Genomic DNA, 18,420 nt, shown 5'->3' with positions numbered 1-18,420 from the left:
TTGGTTCTTGTGTATTGATCTGATATCTCACAATCTTGCTGAACACTCTTACTACATTTACCATTTAGATTTTGACATTTTTATGCAGGTGAGGGCAGGTTTGATCTTCTCTTCTATACTTGTCATTTCATTTTTTTTTTTTTTTTTTTCTTTTTGCGGTATGCGGGCCTCTCACTGTTGTGGCCTCTCCCGTTGCGGAGCACAGGCTCCGGACGCGCAGGCCCAGCGGCCATGGCTCACGGGCCCAGCCGCTCCGCGGCATATGGGATCCTCCCAGACCGGGGCACGAACCCGCATCCCCTGCATCGGCAGGCGGACTCTCAACCACTGCGCCACCAGGGAGGCCCGTCATTTCATTTTTGTATTATATTTTATTGGTTAGGACCTTAAACAGAAACAGTAACAGGCATCCGTGTGTTATTCCTGAAGTTAATGTGAATATTTTTTTAACATTTCACCATTTAAGTCTGGTGCTTATTGTGGGTTTTTTTTTTTTTTTTTTTTTTTTTTTTTTTTTTTTCTTTTTGCGGTATGCGGGCCTCTCACTGTTGTGGCCTCTCCCGTTGCGGAGCACAGGCTCCGGACGCGCAGGCCCAGCGGCCACGGCTCACGGGCCCAGCCGCTCCGCGGCATATGGGATCCTCCCAGACCGGGGCACGAACCCGTACCCCCTGCATCGGCAGGCGGACTCTCAACCACTGCGCCACCAGGGAGGCCCTATTGTGGGTTTTTGATAGATTCTCTTTTTCTGGGTGCATTTCAGGTAGGCTATGGTTTGGTGAAAAGAGAAAGCACTCAGGCCACACACACGTACATACACATACGCACACACATTGGTACTCTTAATACCCTTACAATGTAAAAGTAGATTAACATTCTGATTTGTTTAGCCAGGGATTCAGAAAACAATTAGAAGCCAGGTGGCCTCCCAGAGTGTAGCATACACCACACAGCTCAGCCCAGCTTTCCAGGGCTCTCACAGTCTTCCTGATGTTGCCCGTCAATTACAGGGTCTGCCTGGGTCTGAGCAGCTCAGCTTCTTGCTCTTCCATGACTTTCTACTTGTGCTGTGCAGGAAAAACTGGGACAAAGAAGTTTATGCTCTTAACAGGAAATACGAGATTTTATCCATTCAGGAAACATATATTGAACTCCTCCCCTACCTGGCACTGTGTGGGGGTTTGACCAAGACGTTCACATTTCTCTGTCCCCAGGGGGTAGCTCCAGATGGCACCCCCTTTTTTGTTGTCGGACTCTGTAGAGGGGACCTGGCATGAGTAGTTGAATGAGCCCCTTATTCTGATGGTGTACGTGGGTTCAGCACCACTGGTCTGGGGCAGCAGCCTTTATGATCAGCAAGATAGAGTATGGCAAAGGGAATTGTCCTGTGAGCAGTTGTTTTTTTGTTCTTTTTTTTATGTAGTAAGCAACCCACCCAGATGAAATCTACATAAACTCCATTTTCCACCTCCTGTCAGGATAGAGGGAAGACTGTGCATAAATGTTTCTGTGTACAGAACCAGAAAAAGCCCCAATAATATGTATTAGATTTGAGAGACTAGAAAACACATAGAACATTAAAAAAAAAAATTCAAGCCCCCTGTAAGGCTACTCACTACTCACATTTTGTTTCATTTCCTTCTGATCTCTTTACTGGCCATATACAAATATACATTTATCACACACATTTATTGATTGATTATGTGTATTTACATAATCAATGTTATGATTGATTAACATTGTTTAATCAATCATAATTTAGTGAATATTTAATGAATATTTAGTGAATACTTCCCCCCATCTTTTATTCTTTTTTAAATTGAGATTCACATAGCATAATATTCACCTGTTTAAAATGTGCAATTTAGGGCCTCCCTGGTGGCGCAGTGGTTGAGAGTCCGCCTGCCGATGCAGGGGATACGGGTTCGTGCCCCGGTCTGGGAGGATCCCATATGCCGCGGAGCGGCTGGGCCCGTGAGCCATGGCCGCTGGGCCTGCACATCCGGAGCCTGTGCTCCGCAACAGGAGAGGCCACAACAGTGAGAGGCCCGCATACCGCAAAAAGAAAAAAAAAAAAAAATGTGCAATTTAGTGGTTTTTTAATATATTCATAAGGTTGTGCAACCATTACCACTAATTCCAGAACATTTTTATCACCCCCAAAAGAAACCCCATAACCGTTAGCAGTCACCCTTATCCCCTCCTCACCCCTGTCCCCTGCTCACCCCTGTGAACTACCAATCTACTTTCTGTCTCTGTGGATTTGCCTATTCTGGACATTTCATATAAATAGAATCACACAAATGTGACCTTTTATGTCTGCCTTCTTTCATTTAGCACAATGTTTTCAGGGTTCTTCCATATTGTAGCATGTATCAGTACTTCATTGCTTTTTATAGCTGAACCATCTTTTATTCTTTGAGCATGTTTGTATAAAAAATTTTATCTAGTTCCCTAGAAGGGCATTTAAGTGGATTCCAGTTTTTCACTGAAATGAACACTTCCATGCTTTTTTCTGATCCTCTCATTAATGTACATCTCTGAACCACAGTCGCAGCTGATCTGCTTAAATTCAACAGTTTCCACTTGTATTCTTGATTTCTTTATATTGCATAGTGTTAATAATAATAGCATTGGATAGTAAAATTTCCCTTTACTATTTGGTAATAGCAATGGGTACACATATGCCCATTTCATAGAATTCTAGCTGGTGTTGGGCAAAGGGCACATGGCCCCTAAGAATAGTGGGAGACCCAGGATGATCTGTATTCAGTCCAGCTTCTTTTGGAAGTGTTTACTAACTTCTCAGACCTTGGAGTCCCTGTTTGTAAAAGTGGGGTTGTCTGGTCTGTCTCACCGGGCTGTTGTGAGAATTAAACAGGTTAATCTTTATGAAGGTGCCTCTTGTTTAGTCGACATCATTGTCAGTGTTACTTCAGCACTTAGACAAAAATGGGACCCAAGGAGAAAGCTCTTTGGAAAATCCTTTATCCAGCTCTGACAATTATTTAGTATACTCCTCTCTTTGCTGGGTATAAACCTGGTGGAAAACGGCAATGGAAGTCGAGGTTGCTGCCCCACCTAACATCCAGCTCTTACCATGTAATGTTGTTTCCAGTGTTCTAAGTACCAACGACAGGGGACAGGATAGTTCTTGTTTTTCAACTGTATGTTAGCCCCTGTATTAGCATTCTAACAGCTCTAAGTGTTTAGTTACATTTCTGCCTTGACTCTTCTTCATGAGGTCATTTTCTCTCACATGAATGTAGTCCAGGAATGAGATTTACAAAACCTTCTTAGGACATCAAACACATCTCTGCCTTTGTCCGTGGTACCCGGAGTAATACAGCTTGGAGCCAAAGTGATAATCTAACAGGATCTGGAAATTGGCTGCAATTGTATATACTCTCAGGACCAATACTGCTTCTCAGGAGCAAAGCAAAACCAAAATAAGAAAACAAAATGCACGGGAGTTCCCTGGCGGCCTAGTTGGTTAGGATTTCCAGGCTTTCATTGCCGTGGCCTGGGTTCAGTCCCTGGTCAGGGACCTGAGATCCCGCGAGCTGTGCAGCATGGCCAAAAACAAAACAAAACAAACAAACCAAAACAAACAAGCCAGCCATGTTGGCGTGTTGTACAGTATCTGACTTTTTTTTATCCCAGGAATCCTCAATCTGGCATCTGGAGTGGTAGATTTACTTCAGTTCTATTTTCCGGAATCTTTTGATCGCCTTCCAAGGGATTCTGGCCTCTTTGATGGTCCCAGACCAATTGTCCTGGAGTCCTGTAGTGTAAGTGACTTGGCAATATTGCTTCGAGGCAACAAAAGAAAAACCCAGCCCATTGAATTTGGAGCCCACCAGGTGAGTTTCTTGAGATTGTATGTTTTAAAATAAAAGGCAGGGGCTTCCCTGGTGGTGCAGTGGTTGAGAGTCCACCTGCCGATGCAGAGGACGCGGGTTCGTGCCCCGGTCTGGGAAGATCCCACATGCCACGGAGCGGGTGGGCCCGTGAGCCATGGCCACTGGGCCTGCGCGTCCGGTGCCTGTGCTCCGCAACGGGAGAGGCCACAACAGTGAGAGGCCTGCGTACCGCAAAAAAAAAAAAATAAAATAAAATAAAATAAAAGGCAGTTTGCAGTTGAAAAAAGGTTTGAGAAGCCGAGTTCTTCCACAAGGTAGAATTCAGTAGCCCCTGTCCCAGAACGAGGAAGTTTCAGAGATGGGTGAGTGACTAAGTGTTATTAATATTCCCACCACGACGGCTGCTCCTTTTCAAAGACATTACTTGCCTCCCACAGAAATAGACTCAGCTTTACTAGATTTCTCTTTGTACAATGTGAAGTTTTTTCTCTTCTATCCCCCTTTGTTTCCTAGGTAATCCTTGTAGCCAATGAAATGGCAAAGGAGAAAATTCCAGAAGAGCTGGGATTAGCGCTTGTGCTAACAGTTTACGAAGCCAAAGGCCTAGAATTTGATGACGTCCTCCTTTACAACTTTTTCACTGATTCTGAGGTATGTCATACTGAATTCTTTTTCTCACAGCGCATGTGTGTGTATGAGCTCTACTTCCACTCCAGGAAAGAGAATTTAGGAGCTGAGTAGATGAGAGTTTGTCACAGGTGACCGTTTCTCTTTTGGAGCATCATCCATTTGGTGTGGGGTTTTGTGTGTTTGGATGCGGCTTTTGACAATGTCTGTGGGTTGTTTCATAGTGTGTTGTGGGATGGCTGTCCCCGTGCCTTGCCCTTCCCTGTTTTCTTGTATTCATCTTTTCTGAATGCCTGGTACCCAAGCGCCAGCTCCGGTTTTCACTAGCTACTGTTATCCTTGACTCGCAAGGATCCTCAAGTTGGAGCAAGGTCTAAGGAGAGCCTTACAAATGAAGGCAAGGTTAACAGTGTCTACCCTATGAGGACAGAACCGGGCAAGGTCATTCATAGGGAGACAACTGAGGGAAGACACATGAGCCTTGGTTCCTGCCCACAGGATCAGGTAATGCAGGGGACGAGAACAGCCATCCTGCCTGAGCTCCCTCCAGGCATGGTTTTGCTACCACGGCTTGCCACCCTTGCCCACAATGGCAGCAAAAGAGTCCCCGGACTGACCCCAGTGACCTCTGTGCCAGCCCCTTTTTTTTTTTTTTTTTTTGCAGTATGCGAGCCTCTCACTGCTGTGGCCTCTCCTGTTGCGGAGCACAGGCTCCGGACGCACAGGCCCAGCGGCCATAGCTCACGGGCCCAGCTGCTCCGCGGCATGTGGGATCTTCCTGGACCGGGGCACGAACCCGCGTCCCCTGCATCGGCAGGCGGACTCTCAACCAGTGTGCCACCAGGGAAGTCCCTGTGCCAGCCCATTGTTTTGACTTGGCTCCTGAGTCCTTGTGATGGTTTTTCTTCCCGACCTCAGTACATTATAGATAGAGCTGCCAGCTCAAGGCCATTGTCCTCAGTTTCATAGCCACTGCCTTCTCTTCACCACTGTCTTCAGTGGAGGCTCAGGTTGGCTGCTGACCGTGCTGTGGGGTCTCCTTTGGGGACTTAGCTGGCTGTACCCTGGTCCCCGTTGCAGACTTCCCGCTGCACACAGTGCATGCTTGAAGGGGCTGTTTTCATACCCAAGTCATGAGCACTGTTAGCTTTGACTCCTTAAAATCTGCCCCAGAACTGACCCTTTAAATGGAGTCCTTTGGGTTTTTTTTTTTTCTGGTCTTTTTTTAAATGTCACATTTGCCTCGATAATACCTATGACTAATATTGCTATGGATGTTTTACAGTTTATAAAGTGCTTTTTGAAGGCATTGTCTCAATTTACCCTCCACCAACCCTCTGACGTTGTGTGTATTTTTATTACCCTCATTCTACACATAAGGCTGAGGGTCATGGAAGTTACATAAGTTGCCTGTAGTCGTAATGTAGGTGGCAGAGTTCGGAGATGAGCTCAGATGCTTTGAGTTCCAAATCTCAAGATCTTTCCACTGTACTCCCTTCCTTTTAATACCCTGCATGCAAATCGGCTTCCAGAACCTTCCACGATGAATATATCATTACCATACCTTAAGTGCACTCCTTTTCTATTGGCTTTTCTGATAAAATCAGATGCACTCTCATTAATCCTGGAACCATTTTTAATCTCCGAGGACTAACTTTTTTTTTCTCATAATACATCCATTGGTCATGGTTGGACCAAGGCTCTCCTAAAAGAGGAAAGGGTAAGACTTTGTTGTTCATGTCCTTTATTAAGTGCCAGTTATATGCTTGTGCTAGTAAGAAGCTCCAGGAGCTCTGGACTTATTGATCGGTAACTTGCGGTCAACTCTGTGAAAGAAAAATCTACTTAATTCTCTCTCACCTTGACCCTGGAATGGCACAATCCTGGATCCCTTGACCCTAAGCTCCCGCCAATGGGTCAGTGAGTTGCATGAAATTAAAACAATCACAAATTAAGTCTTGTGGTAACATCCGCTTCATCCTATACACAGAATGAGAATTCTAAAAAGACTTCTGATGTGATGCTTCCCAATTACCAGGGAATGGAATCGTGCATTCCCCAGCACAAAGCACACCCTCAGTTTATCATTTACAACCACAGGACCAAAAGGCACCAGTCAGCAAATAAGAGGAGATGCTACAATCAAAGGAGAGGAAAAACAGAGGTCACAGAAGTCCCCATGCGTCTGTGGTCTGGCTGCTCACATGGGGTTTCTTTTGGGGGTGACAGGTGAAGGCTGCTGAACAGTACTTGCTGTTTGACATGGGAGACTGTAGAGGACTCCTCTCTCCATCCCTGGCCTCCGCTTCCACCCCCGTTTATGTGTCTGGCAGGTGCTGTGTGTGTGTGTTTGTGTGTGTGTGCCTTCTTGTTGCCCTGGCTTGTGATTTTTCTCTTCAGAGGATTCACTGTTACCTGTTCAACCACATGAACACCAGGGTCATCTTCTGAGATGAGAAAGGAATGGTTATGTCAAGGCCTTCTCTTGTAGGATTTTGCCTCATTTGGGGGAGGGGCAGTCATTCTCTGGTCACCTCCAAACTCTCCTCCTATGGGAACTTGGAGGGGTCCTTGCCATTGACACTCTGCCCCAGTGGGGAGTCCCTTCCTTCACACTCATGTGTGACCAGGACAGGAGAGGCTTTCAAAACCACAACTTTTAAGAGTTGCTGAACTAACCTAGAGAACAGGCCCCACAAAAGAAGCCTTGCTGGTAGAGTCTAAGTCCTTTTCCTTCATAATTATTAATCCCCAGAGAAGAAGCTGGAAGACTTCTAGATGCTTCTTCCTTTTATTGCCGGGAGTGCTGCAGGCCTGTATTCTTGCCGTAAACACATGTGCTCTCTCCTAGGAGACTCTGTCTTGAGAGTGAAATGTGTTTTATTCATGGAGACAGGTTAGTCGTGAGCCATACGAGCAGCTTCTTCATCTCCTTCGAGCAGTTTTAAGATACAGGTGCTTTGGGCTTCCCTGGTGGCGCAGTGGTTGACAGTCTGCCTGCTGATGCAGGGGACACGAGTTCATGCCCCGGTCCGGGAAGTTCCCACATGCCGCGGAGCCGCTGGGCCCGTGAGCCATGGCCGCTGAGCCTGCGCGTCCGGAGCCTGTGCTCCGCAACGGGAGGGGCCGCAGCAGTGAGAGGCCTGCGTATCGCAAAAAAAAAAAAAAAAAAAAAAAGATACAGGTGCTTCACTGGCCCTTCCAAGTTCAGGCAGCCTGCACCTCCTGCTGTCTGCCGAACCTCCTCAGATGTTAGCATGTGTGTCTCTTGCCTGCTTTCTTTGGCAAACAATTAAGTTGTGTAAACAGCTTTACAAAGATGAAAAGATAGTCACAGATGTGTCCTGAAGATTTTTTTTTTTAACTTCCAACTACTAAAATTGATTACATGACTCACATCTCTTCTCAGAGAGAAGAGATTAATTAATTCCCTAATTGGTTAGTAGCATAACCACTCTTATTTAATAGATAGTGTTTAAAGCATTTAACCTAATGTGGTTTTTTAAATTAATTAATTTTATTTTATTATTTAGTTTTGGCTGTGTTTGAGTCTTCGTTGCTGCATGCGGGCTTTCTCTAGTTATGGAGAGCGGTTGCTACTCTTCATTGTGGTGCATGGGTTTCTCATTGCTGTGGCTTGTCTTTGTTGCGGAGCCCAGGCTCTAGGCGTGCGGGCTTCAGTAGTTGTGGCATGTGGGCTCAGTAGTTGCAGCTCACCAGCTCTAGAGCGCAGGCTCAGTAGTTGTGGCGCATGGGCTTAGTTGCTCTGCAGCATGTGGGATCTTCCAGGACCAGGGCTCAAACCCATGTCCCCTGCATTGGCAGGCAGATTCTTAACCACTGAGCCACCAGGGAAGTCCCTAACCTAATGTTTATAGAGTTTACATTATAGAGGAACTGAAGGGAGGTAATGAACTGTATCCACTCCACCTTTCCATCATCCTTGAAAAGATACACAGGTGGCAAGTAGCACCATTTTATAAAAAACTGAAGGATAGGAGAATTGATTACCTACTCCCCCAAGACACACAATAAAGTATGAAATCTGAAATTTCATGGGAATTCTTCACTCTAGATACTGTGTATAATCTGGTCACGTTTGCCTCCCCAGGGTCTGCAAACCATGGCCTGGGGGGCCAAACCTAGCTCACTGCCTGTGAGCTAAGAATGGTTTTTACATTTTTAAATGGTTAAAAAAATCAAAAGGAAAATCATATCCTGTGGCATGCGAAAATTTAGTATTAAATTCAATTTTAGTGTCACAAGATAGCATTTCATTGCATCACACTTGCCCGTTCATTTACTGTTGACTAGACCTGCTTTTGCTCTACAGTAGCAGAGTAGAGTAGTTGCAATAGAGACCATATAGCCCACAAAGCCAAAAATATTTATCATCTGACCCTTTAGCAAAAAAATTTACAGACCCTGATCTACAAGTCACCGTGGTTTTGCGGTTTGATTTGGGCAAAGGGGAAAATGGCTAAAATGTCAACTCTTTATCAAGCATTGTAGAGACACTTGACATTGATTTTCTCCTTTTATTTCTCCAACAAATGTGGTTAGTTCTGTCATCCACATTTTACAGAACAGGAAAATGAGACCTAGAAGAGGCATTTGTTCAAGGTCACATAATAAGTGGACAAATTGGGATTTAATCTGTTCCATCTGACCTCAGAGTCCACCTTGCACAGCATACCCCACGGCTCCTGAATTTCACTCCATCCTTTTTTTGGGGGGATGGTGGGGGGGTCTTGTGGCTTGCAGGATATTAGTTCCTCAACCAGGGATTGAACCTGGGCCCTCTGCAGTGGAAGTGCAGAGTCCTAACCACTGGACTGCCAAGGAATTCCCGAGCTCCATCCTTGATCGGATCACTTGGTTAGGAAATTTTGTCACGTGTCTTTTTTTTTTAATCATAAGAAAATAATTTTAATTCTTTACTCTTATATTTCCTAGCATTCATATTTTCAGTGAAAATGTTTCAAATTATTTACACTTTGAATGCAATTACATCTCTTAATCCTGGGCATTTAATATAACACAGATTATGTGAAAATTCCGTTATAACACAACTAGTAATTTTGCTGACATAAGGGCAAGACTCTATTTTATAGAATAGATGTAAAAATAATTTATGAATTATTACATCTTTATTACTCAGCTAAACATGGCTAAACTATCCACATGTAACAGCAGTAATTATATTTTTATTATCTTGGTTATTTGTGACTCTTAGTCATATGAAACCCAAAGCTTAACACAAATTATTTTGTATTTACATTTTTTAGACTTATTTTTTATTGAGGCAACACTGGTTTATAACATTATATAAGTCGCTGGTGAAATACAAGATTGTATTTCTACTTCTATATAGCCTACAGCATGCTTACCACCAAAAATTTAGTTTCTGGGACTTAGGGAACTAAGATCCCACATGCTGTGTGGCGTGGCCAAAAAATTGAAGGAAGGAAGGAAAGAAGGAAAAATAAAGTGAACCTTAAAAAAAAATTTTTAGTTTCCGTTTGTCACCATAGAGTTGATATTTTACCATTTGTGACAACATGGATGGACACTGTGGGTACCACCCTAAGCATCACATGCGTCTTAATGACTGACCCTAAGTGGCATTTTTTAAACACATTGTGAAAAGAGGTGAGGACACTGGTTTTCTCTCTCCATTCTGCTTGTGGACATTCTTTCAACAATAGGAACCTCCAGCCCCTAAACACTCATGCTAGAAGTGAGCATATGTGCCTGCTTCTTGGCCGTCTTAGCTGAGTGTCTGGGGGTCTTCTCGGTAGCTGCCCTGATCCCTGCCTGCACCACCTGGGCCCCAACCCCCACTCTGAGGCCATAGGATGTCCACCTCCTCACAGCTGGTGCTGAAGGCCTGGTCGCCGTGCCAGGCAAAGGGGGCTCGGTTCTCTGTGAGGCCCAGGGAGGCTGCGTGTGCACTGCAGAAGCATATTCTGCTGGTCTTTCATTTGTTTTTGTTGTTCAGGCTTACAAGGAATGGAAGATCATTTCCTCATTTACCCCTTCATCCTCTGAGTCCAGAGAGGAAAGCCGTCAGCTGATTGAGGTGCCCCTAGAGAAATGCAGCTCCTCCCAGGGCAGGGCTCTCATGGTGAATCTGGAAATGTACAAGGTGAGTATCAGCCACGGGTCCTCAGCCATGGGTCCATGAGCTTGCTTGACAGGGAGCCAATAAGCAGGGCTTGGCCGATAAGATGGGGTTAAAGACAGAGCCTGTGCTGCGGGTCTTCCTGTCTGTCAGCACTGGGGGGTGGAGGATGGGAAAGGGAATGTGGTCGGCTCAACGCTGGCGACCCCCTCTTCTCAGCAGAGAGCCAGGCTTGATGTTGGGGGGGGGGTGAAGGGGGAGGGTGGCACCTTCTGTTCGCCTCTGGAGCTCTGTTCAGAAACTGTGACATTGCTGATGGGGAACTCAGAAGTGAAGTCCGTGACTGTAGTCAGTGGAGACCATTGTCTTCCAGCCTTGTCTGTGAAGGGACCCTGTCTCCCTTCCCCTGGGCGTCCCACTACATCACCGAGAAGTAGGCCAGAGCCGAAAAGCTCTGTGGAGTTCTAGACCGACGAAGGCCGACAGAGGCCTCAAGAGTGAGGGCAATGCCACAGAAAACCGAACCAGCAAAAACCAAAAGCTTTGGGTGAAACTACTGTCCTAGTTTTATGTCTCCTACATAGTAGAAAACAAATAAACAGAAGAGCAGTTATCCGGCTATTTCTGTAACTACCTGAAAGGCTCTGTACATAGATATTAAATCATCGCCAAGCTGTGCAGACCCCTGGGTAGCCACAAATCCGTTGTTGTTTTGAAATGTGCGTGATTTAATCAAGGAGGTCCTCCCTGGGTCTAAGACATGTCCCCTTATACCCAGAGTCCTCAGTCATGGGGTAGGTCAGGAGTAATATAGTGCTAATAACGGTCACAATAGCAGCGTGGGACTGCTCCAATTTTTTTTTTTTTTTTTAATTTTGGCCGCACTGTGCAGCTTGTGGGATCTTAGTTCCCTGACCAGGGAGTGAACCCTGGCCCTTGCCAGTGAAAGTGTGGAGTCCTCACCCCTGGACCTCCAGGGAATTCCCACTGCTCCAATTTTTAAAAATAAGTTACAGTAATTGCGTAGGATGTGACTTTTGGGGTAAACTGAGTGAAAGGTACATGGGACCTCTCTGCAGTATCTTTGTAACCTCCTAGGGATCTATAATTATTTCAAAGTGGACAAGTACAGCAGATTCAAGGGTGGGCCTGTACTAACACTGCCCCCCTCGCTAGAGTTCGCTTCCCTGTGCTGCAGCCGCAGTAGGCTCCCCACGTCCTGCTCAGGCCTGGGCTATGCTTCATAAAACTTACTTTTTGAATATTTCTCCAAAATCAGAATAAGCCCGTTGAAGTGAGACACGTTGTATTGTAGCCTGAAGGCTCACGCCTTTGTCCTGGTCTTGTCTTTAGCTCCTGAACGGGGAGCTGAAGCAGCTCTACACAGCCATCACCCGGGCTCGGGTCAACCTCTGGATCTTTGACGAAAACCCAGAGAAGCGGGCTCCTGCTTTCAAATATTTCATGAAAAGGAATTTTGTCGAAGTCGTGAAAATGGATGAAAATAAAGGTAAGCGCCCATTAAACTATTCCGGCTGTTGGACAGAAAGCATGTTACTCTCAGCTGCTCTATGGCCAAGGGTAAAGGGTATAGTTTTTGGAAAGCACTTTCTTTCCACATTCTTCTGAGAAATGAGTGTTCCTATTTATTGCTAAATTGTGTGGGAGACTGAAGTTGTAATGAGATTGGGAGGGTTAACTCCTTCAGGAAAGAACTTTTATTTGTCCTAAAAGGTAAGGATCATGGGCAAAGAACAGACAAAATAGGCTTTGTTGGGAGAATACAAATTAACTGTGGGCTTTTGGACAGCTGTTTGGCAATATCTATCAAAATAAAAAATGCACATACCTTTTGACCCAGTAATTCTACTTTTAAGGATCTATCCAGAGATACTCTTTTATAAAATCTCTAAGATAACATGCACGAGAGCACTCATTACAGCCCTGTTTGTAATGATAAGAAACTAAAAATGACTTACGTGTCCATGAAGGTGAAAGTGTCTGCAATGGCTCCTCTGGTGCTGGGACCAGTGAGTGTGAGGTTGTTAACTAGATGTGGACCTCTTTTTAACTTTTCACCATTTTTGTGCTGTTTGCAGTGTTTAAAAAAAGAAAACCAACATCATTATGTATCGTTTTTTATAATTTACAAAAGCTAGCTAATTAAAAAATGGAATGAAGGTCTCCTGATGGGATAACTGGGAGATAAATAATCAGCCCTCACGAAGGAGAAAAGTGTTCTGTTTTTTGGGGGTTAGCTGTTGAGTTGGCTGCTCCAGGCCATGGTGAGTTTCTCCAAAGCTGGGGGAAAGCCCCGGCTCTGTGGCTGCAGAGAGGTTTGTTGGTTTCCTGAGCATTTTCCAGCCAGTTTTATGGAGACTGTTTCTGGTTACAGCCAGTGGCTCAGTTGGGGACCAGGATTAGAAGCTCTATTCCTGGGACCTGACTGTGGTGCCGTAATGTGAAAGGTCTAAGGCTTGGGGTTAACCTGGCTTCTCATTAGAACTTTCCACCTGTGCAGCCATGGGACTTAATTCAGCTACCACTTTCTCCCCCTGGGCCTCCACTTCCCCTACTAAAAGGAAAACGAGCGCGTTGGCCTACCGTGGTGGTTCTTATTCCTCCCCGCAGCTCCGAGTCCTTATTCTCACAATATGTTCTGGCAACCCATTATAAGAGATCAAGATTGACGATTTTTTTTTAATTTAAAAATTCAAAATGAAAAAGGATTACAATTAATATTATCTCTTGTTTGCATTAAGAATGCAAGAAAAAGTCCCGTCTTAATTGTGAGTTACGAGTTGCACGTAGTAAAGTCTTTGAGGGCATCTGTTCTCACTGTTCTGGGGAGCTGGGGATGAGTGTGGTGACTTTGCATTTGGGGGTCTCTTGAACGCGGCACCAGTAGAGGTCACCGGCCAGACAGAGATACTGTGTGGGGCTTTGCTGTGGGAATAAGATGTCACCTGGACACTCACAGTGCACACAGCACCAGAACAAGATGCTGCAAAGTCAGCTTTGCACACAGTGCGTGCGGACGGCTACAAGGATCGGCGTGTGTTTTTGCACCACCTAAACAAAGCTGGCCTGTCTGCCTGGCCCCTCTGGTTGACATCTGTTGGCTGAGGGGACTCTGACCTTTCCGGCTCAGATTTGGCTTCCGCGTCATCCTGATATTCAGCCTTTCGTGTGTTTCATGAAGCTGTGGCTCAGAATCCCCAGAGAGTGTCGCCTCCGCCCCCACCCCCAGCACCGCTGGTGGTGCTCGGGGGTCCTCGGCAAGGAGGGCCAGCACAGTCACCGCCAGCTGCTGAGGCTGACAGACGGAACCAATAGCAGGTGGCGGCAGTAGTCAACGTCCACCAATCAGAATGTGTCAGATCGCCTGCTGTGATGAGGGCAAAGTCTGCACATTTGGAAATACTGTCACATCCTATCACCTTTTCCCGTGCTAAGGCCCCGGCATGGGAGTTTGCCAAGAGCTACATGGCTTTGGGTTTTCAAGGAGGAACTGGAAATTGCTGTCTGTCTTCTAATTCATATCTCTAGGAAAGGAAGGCAGACCAAAGTTCAAAAATCAAACAGCATCTTTTCTTACCTCCACCTCCTTCTCCCAAAACCCACCACAACCTGGCTTGGTAAGCTACACTCTACCTTACATGAACGCTAGACAGACAACATAGGTGTGTTCGTTTGCTCAGGCCACCATAACAAATACCACAGACTGGGTGGCTTACACAACAGAAATTATTGTCTCAGTTCTGGAGCCTAGAAGTCTAAGATCAATAGAGCTGTCAGTGGTTTGATTTCTTCTGAGGCCTCTCTCCTTAGCTGTAGATGGCCTTTTCTCTGTGTCAGCCCCCTGTGTCTCTTCATATGTGTTAATCTCCTCTTCTTATAAGGATGCCAGTCACATTGGATCAGGGCCCACCCATATGACCTCATTTTACCTTAATCACCTCTTTAAAGACCCTTGTCTCCAAATACAGTCACATTCCGAGCGACTGGGGGTTAGGACTTCAACACTTGACATTCTGGGTATAGGGGAACAAAATAGAGCCCATAACAACAGGTTTCAGTGAAGGGATCCCCAGAGAAGCAAACCCACATTTCTCTTTCATTTTAGACCTCGATGATAGCATGTTTGTTAAAACCTCAACCCCTGCGGAGTGGATCACCCAAGGAGATTACTATGCTAAACACCAGTGCTGGAAGGTAAGGAGAGAGAGGTGTGGGTGACCTGTGGCCTCGTCAAGCCTCGCCAGCAGGTTTCTCATCACTGCATTTGTCACCAGGACGGGGCGGGGGTCGGGGTCATGGTACTTGTGCTGCTGCCCCTTCTGTGGCATCAGGTCACCCGCCATGCACCCCACCGCTCCCCACCACCCCCATGCGGTCATGACAAGCCTGCCTTTTGGCCAAGTGCCAGCATGTGATCATAGGAAGAGGAAGGGTCCTGGCCTCTGCCCGCTGAGGAATCCTTCTATTGGGAGGGATGGGGAACAGGCTGCACTCCCGATGGGGGAAGCTGCAGAGTTGCTCCCTAAGGGGGCTAGGATGGATACAGAGAGGGGTGAAGGCCTGTGGTCACCCCTGCAATCAGGTGTAAGGGAGGAGAAAACAGTTTGCACTGTCGTGTGTTTAGTCTTGTCGGGATAGTGTTTCCATAAATATGCAGCTGCAGAAGGTGACTGAGTCCTGCACTGTATTCACTGCCCACCCTTGTTGTAATTGGCAAGGAATACTAAACACCTGGCTGTTGTTATAAAACCAAGATTTTTTTTTTCAGAGAGGGGGTCGAGCGGGACAATGTGGGCAGCAGGTGTGGGCAGCAGGTGTGGGTATGAAATTAGAAACGTATAAAGTCTTTCCCTTTCTCGCTTCAGAACACAGCTGGTGTTATACATATTGCCCATGGATTTCCAATTCTTTATCCCTTGAAAGATACCTTTTGAATGTTTGAATCTAAAATCTTTTAAGGGGAGTAGCACAGATGAGAATGTTACAAAAAGCCTCCTCCTCACCTGACTTTATTTTGACTCTGCTAAAGGGCTTTGGGACTCAGGAAGTTTATTGGTTTTGGCTGCATGTCAGTAAGTGTCTCAGAACCACCGTACAAGTGGAAACCCTTGAGATCCATTCATTCAGTATATCCTGTGGAGCTGTGGGCCCAGCGTTGCATTTAGGTCATGGGGATGTGACAGTGGGCAGGACAGGTGTACAGAAAAGGTCACAGTGCCAGCGGTTCCTGATGTCACGTGTGAATAAGCTGCCTCCAGAACCGCCTGTCCTAGACGGTGTGGCCAGGGAAGGCTACTTTGAGTGGGAGCCTTGATCTGAGACCTGTAGGGTAAATGAAGTTAAGCAGGCAGAGGAGGGATGGAAGAGCATTTCACTCAGAGGGAAGAGTGTGTGCAAAGGCCCTGTGGCAGAAAGGAGCATTTCGCATGTCACAGGAATGAAAGGAGGCCCACGGGGCTGAGGAGGCTGGAACAGAGAGCCCGGGGGCAGAGATGCCATCCTGTCTGTGTTATCAGTAAGTGCCACTTAATCCTTCTCTTGCCCACACTGAGGCCTAATCTCTACATGCTGGGCAGAACATGAACTTTCTGCCCTATAGTCCGTACTTGGAGACATGATGTCAGCAGCTTTCTGCTGGTGGGGAGCAGGGAGCAGGCTGACTCCCCTGGGACACTTGTCTGCCCATCTTCTATTTGCTACATACAGGTCTGCATGTGCCAAGGATCTGGTCAGTCATCTTCTGGGATGTGTTGGGACACCATCTCTGTCCCCGTTTCTACCATAATAGGTGCATTGCTGCTGCTCCACCAACACTGCCCACTAGCCTTGGTTGTTACCAACTAGAGGAGACCTATGTTGAGCACAGAAAAGCCACTGGGCAACCTTGGGCCAGTTTCTCCATGTCCTTGACCTGAGGTTTTTACCAAATACATTGGGAAGGATGAAACATCTCACGCGGCTATTGAAGATCAGATGAGGGTGTTATTATGGTGACCTGTAAAAATATGTCTGGTGTGCCTTTTCCATGGCTCCTAGGTGTTTCCAAAGGGAAGCTTTGAGTCCAAAGTGTTAGCTGGTAACACAATTAGGCTTTATCCTCTGGGGCTGTTTTCTCTTTTCTTTTTTAAAAATTTTTATTGGAGTATAATTGATGTACAGTGTTGTGTTAGTTTCAGGCACACAGCATAGTAAGTTATACACACACATATATCCACTCTTTTTTAGATTCTTTTCCCATATAGGCCATTACAGAGTATTGAGTAGAGTTCCCTGTGCTATACAGTAGGTCCTTATTAGTTATCTATTTTATATGTAGCAATGTGTATATGTCAGTCCCAATTGAGGCTGTTTTCTTTAGTGTTTCAGCACCTTCCTGCCCCTCCCTCTCGGATTTGGCTGGGGTGAGACCCAGTGCTTTGTCCGTGCAAACATGGAATGCGTGCTTTAACTCTTGTTCCTGTGTCACCTCCGTGACCTTGCTGGAAACAGAAACCTTTGGTCTATTCCAGGTTGCAGCCAAGTGTTTCCAAAAGGGAGGTGCGTTGGAAAAGGAGAAGCTGGCTCTGGCCCACAGCACCGCCCTGAACATGAAATCCAAGAAAGTCAGCCCCAAGTAAGAGCCTCGAGGGTCATTTCAGGTTTGCTCTGATGAGAGAGAGCTGCCGGTTCAATCTACTGGTATCATATTCCATGGAAACTCTGTTCTATTTCCCCCTCCCAGGGAAAAGCAGGTGGAATATTTGGAACTGGCCAAGACGTATCTGGAGTGCAAGGAGCCAAAGTTGTCTCTTAAGTGTCTGAGCTACGCCAAGGAGTTCCAGCTGTGTGCCCAGCTATGCGAGAGGCTGGGAAAGGTATGTTTGGCCCACAGCTGCTCCTAGGAGAACTGGGCTCCGTGGGGCAGATGGAAGGGTGGCCCCCACCCTCTGCCTGTGTCAGGAAGGGCTTCCGTCCTCGCAAGAGGGAGAGGTTGGCCCTGTCAGCTCTGTGGGTGGCCCTTCTTCCTCCATCTGCTCAAACATTTAGATGGTTTCAGGGACTCTGTGTGTGTGTGTGTGTGTGTGTGTGTGTGTGTGTGTGTGTGTGTGTGTGTCCGTGTCCATGTCTGCGAATGTTTGCGACCCGTTATTAACCACAGGGAGGCCAAATGTTCGCATCAAAGGGAAGACGGGTTTTAGAATATTCCTGCCTTTTCTTTCTCCATGTTCAGTCTGGAGTCAGCCTGGGTGGACGGTCTGGCAGTTACATGGTGGTTTCTCTGTGTCCCAGCAATTACTCTAGATCTGCACTGACCAATCTGGCAGCCACTAGCCACATGTAGCTACTTAATTAAACATTTAGGTTAACTAAAACGTAATAAAGTCAAAAATTCACTTCCGCAGTCTCACTAGCCACATCTCAAGTGCATGTTGTGATAGAGCATTTCCATTGTTCTAGAAGCGCTAGTGGACAGAGTTGCTGGTCCAGAGCACAGGGCTCACAGTGTGGTCTGCAGGCTGGCACAGGCCACAGACTCATATCATCCGCAACAAGATAAACTCCAAAGAGGAAAGTAGACAGATTTTTATGGCAATTTGGCATTGCTGTGACATCCGAGAGGGGATGATTTTCTTAGTGATTCATTTTTCTTCTTTTTATTGAGATATAATTGATGTATAGTATCAAATTGGTTTTAGTTGTACAGCATAATGATTCAATATATACATAAATTGCAAAATGATCACCGCAGTAAGTTTAGTTAATGTCCGTCACCACACATAGTGATGATCTTTTTTCTTGTGATGA

General features: G+C 46.1%; 1 protein-coding gene across 1 annotated transcript in view; it reads left to right on the top strand.

The window, feature by feature from the left end:
• Window positions 1-18,420, top strand: part of TRANK1 (tetratricopeptide repeat and ankyrin repeat containing 1) — a 67,493-nt gene that overhangs the window by 33,804 nt on the left and 15,269 nt on the right. Inside the window, exons 13-19 of the mRNA XM_082639856.1 lie at window positions 3,664-3,863; window positions 4,377-4,514; window positions 10,492-10,638; window positions 11,968-12,124; window positions 14,741-14,829; window positions 17,145-17,248; window positions 17,357-17,489. Of these exons, the coding sequence (XP_082495982.1) occupies window positions 3,664-3,863; window positions 4,377-4,514; window positions 10,492-10,638; window positions 11,968-12,124; window positions 14,741-14,829; window positions 17,145-17,248; window positions 17,357-17,489 (968 nt within the window). The remainder of the gene's footprint in view (window positions 1-3,663; window positions 3,864-4,376; window positions 4,515-10,491; window positions 10,639-11,967; window positions 12,125-14,740; window positions 14,830-17,144; window positions 17,249-17,356; window positions 17,490-18,420) is intronic.

The sequence above is a fragment of the Mesoplodon mirus genome (assembly GCF_964341445.2).
Source record: "Mesoplodon mirus genome assembly, chromosome: 12".
In the NCBI taxonomy this organism is placed as follows: domain Eukaryota; kingdom Metazoa; phylum Chordata; class Mammalia; order Artiodactyla; family Ziphiidae; genus Mesoplodon; species Mesoplodon mirus.
This window is presented reverse-complemented; position numbering and strand designations above follow the sequence as displayed.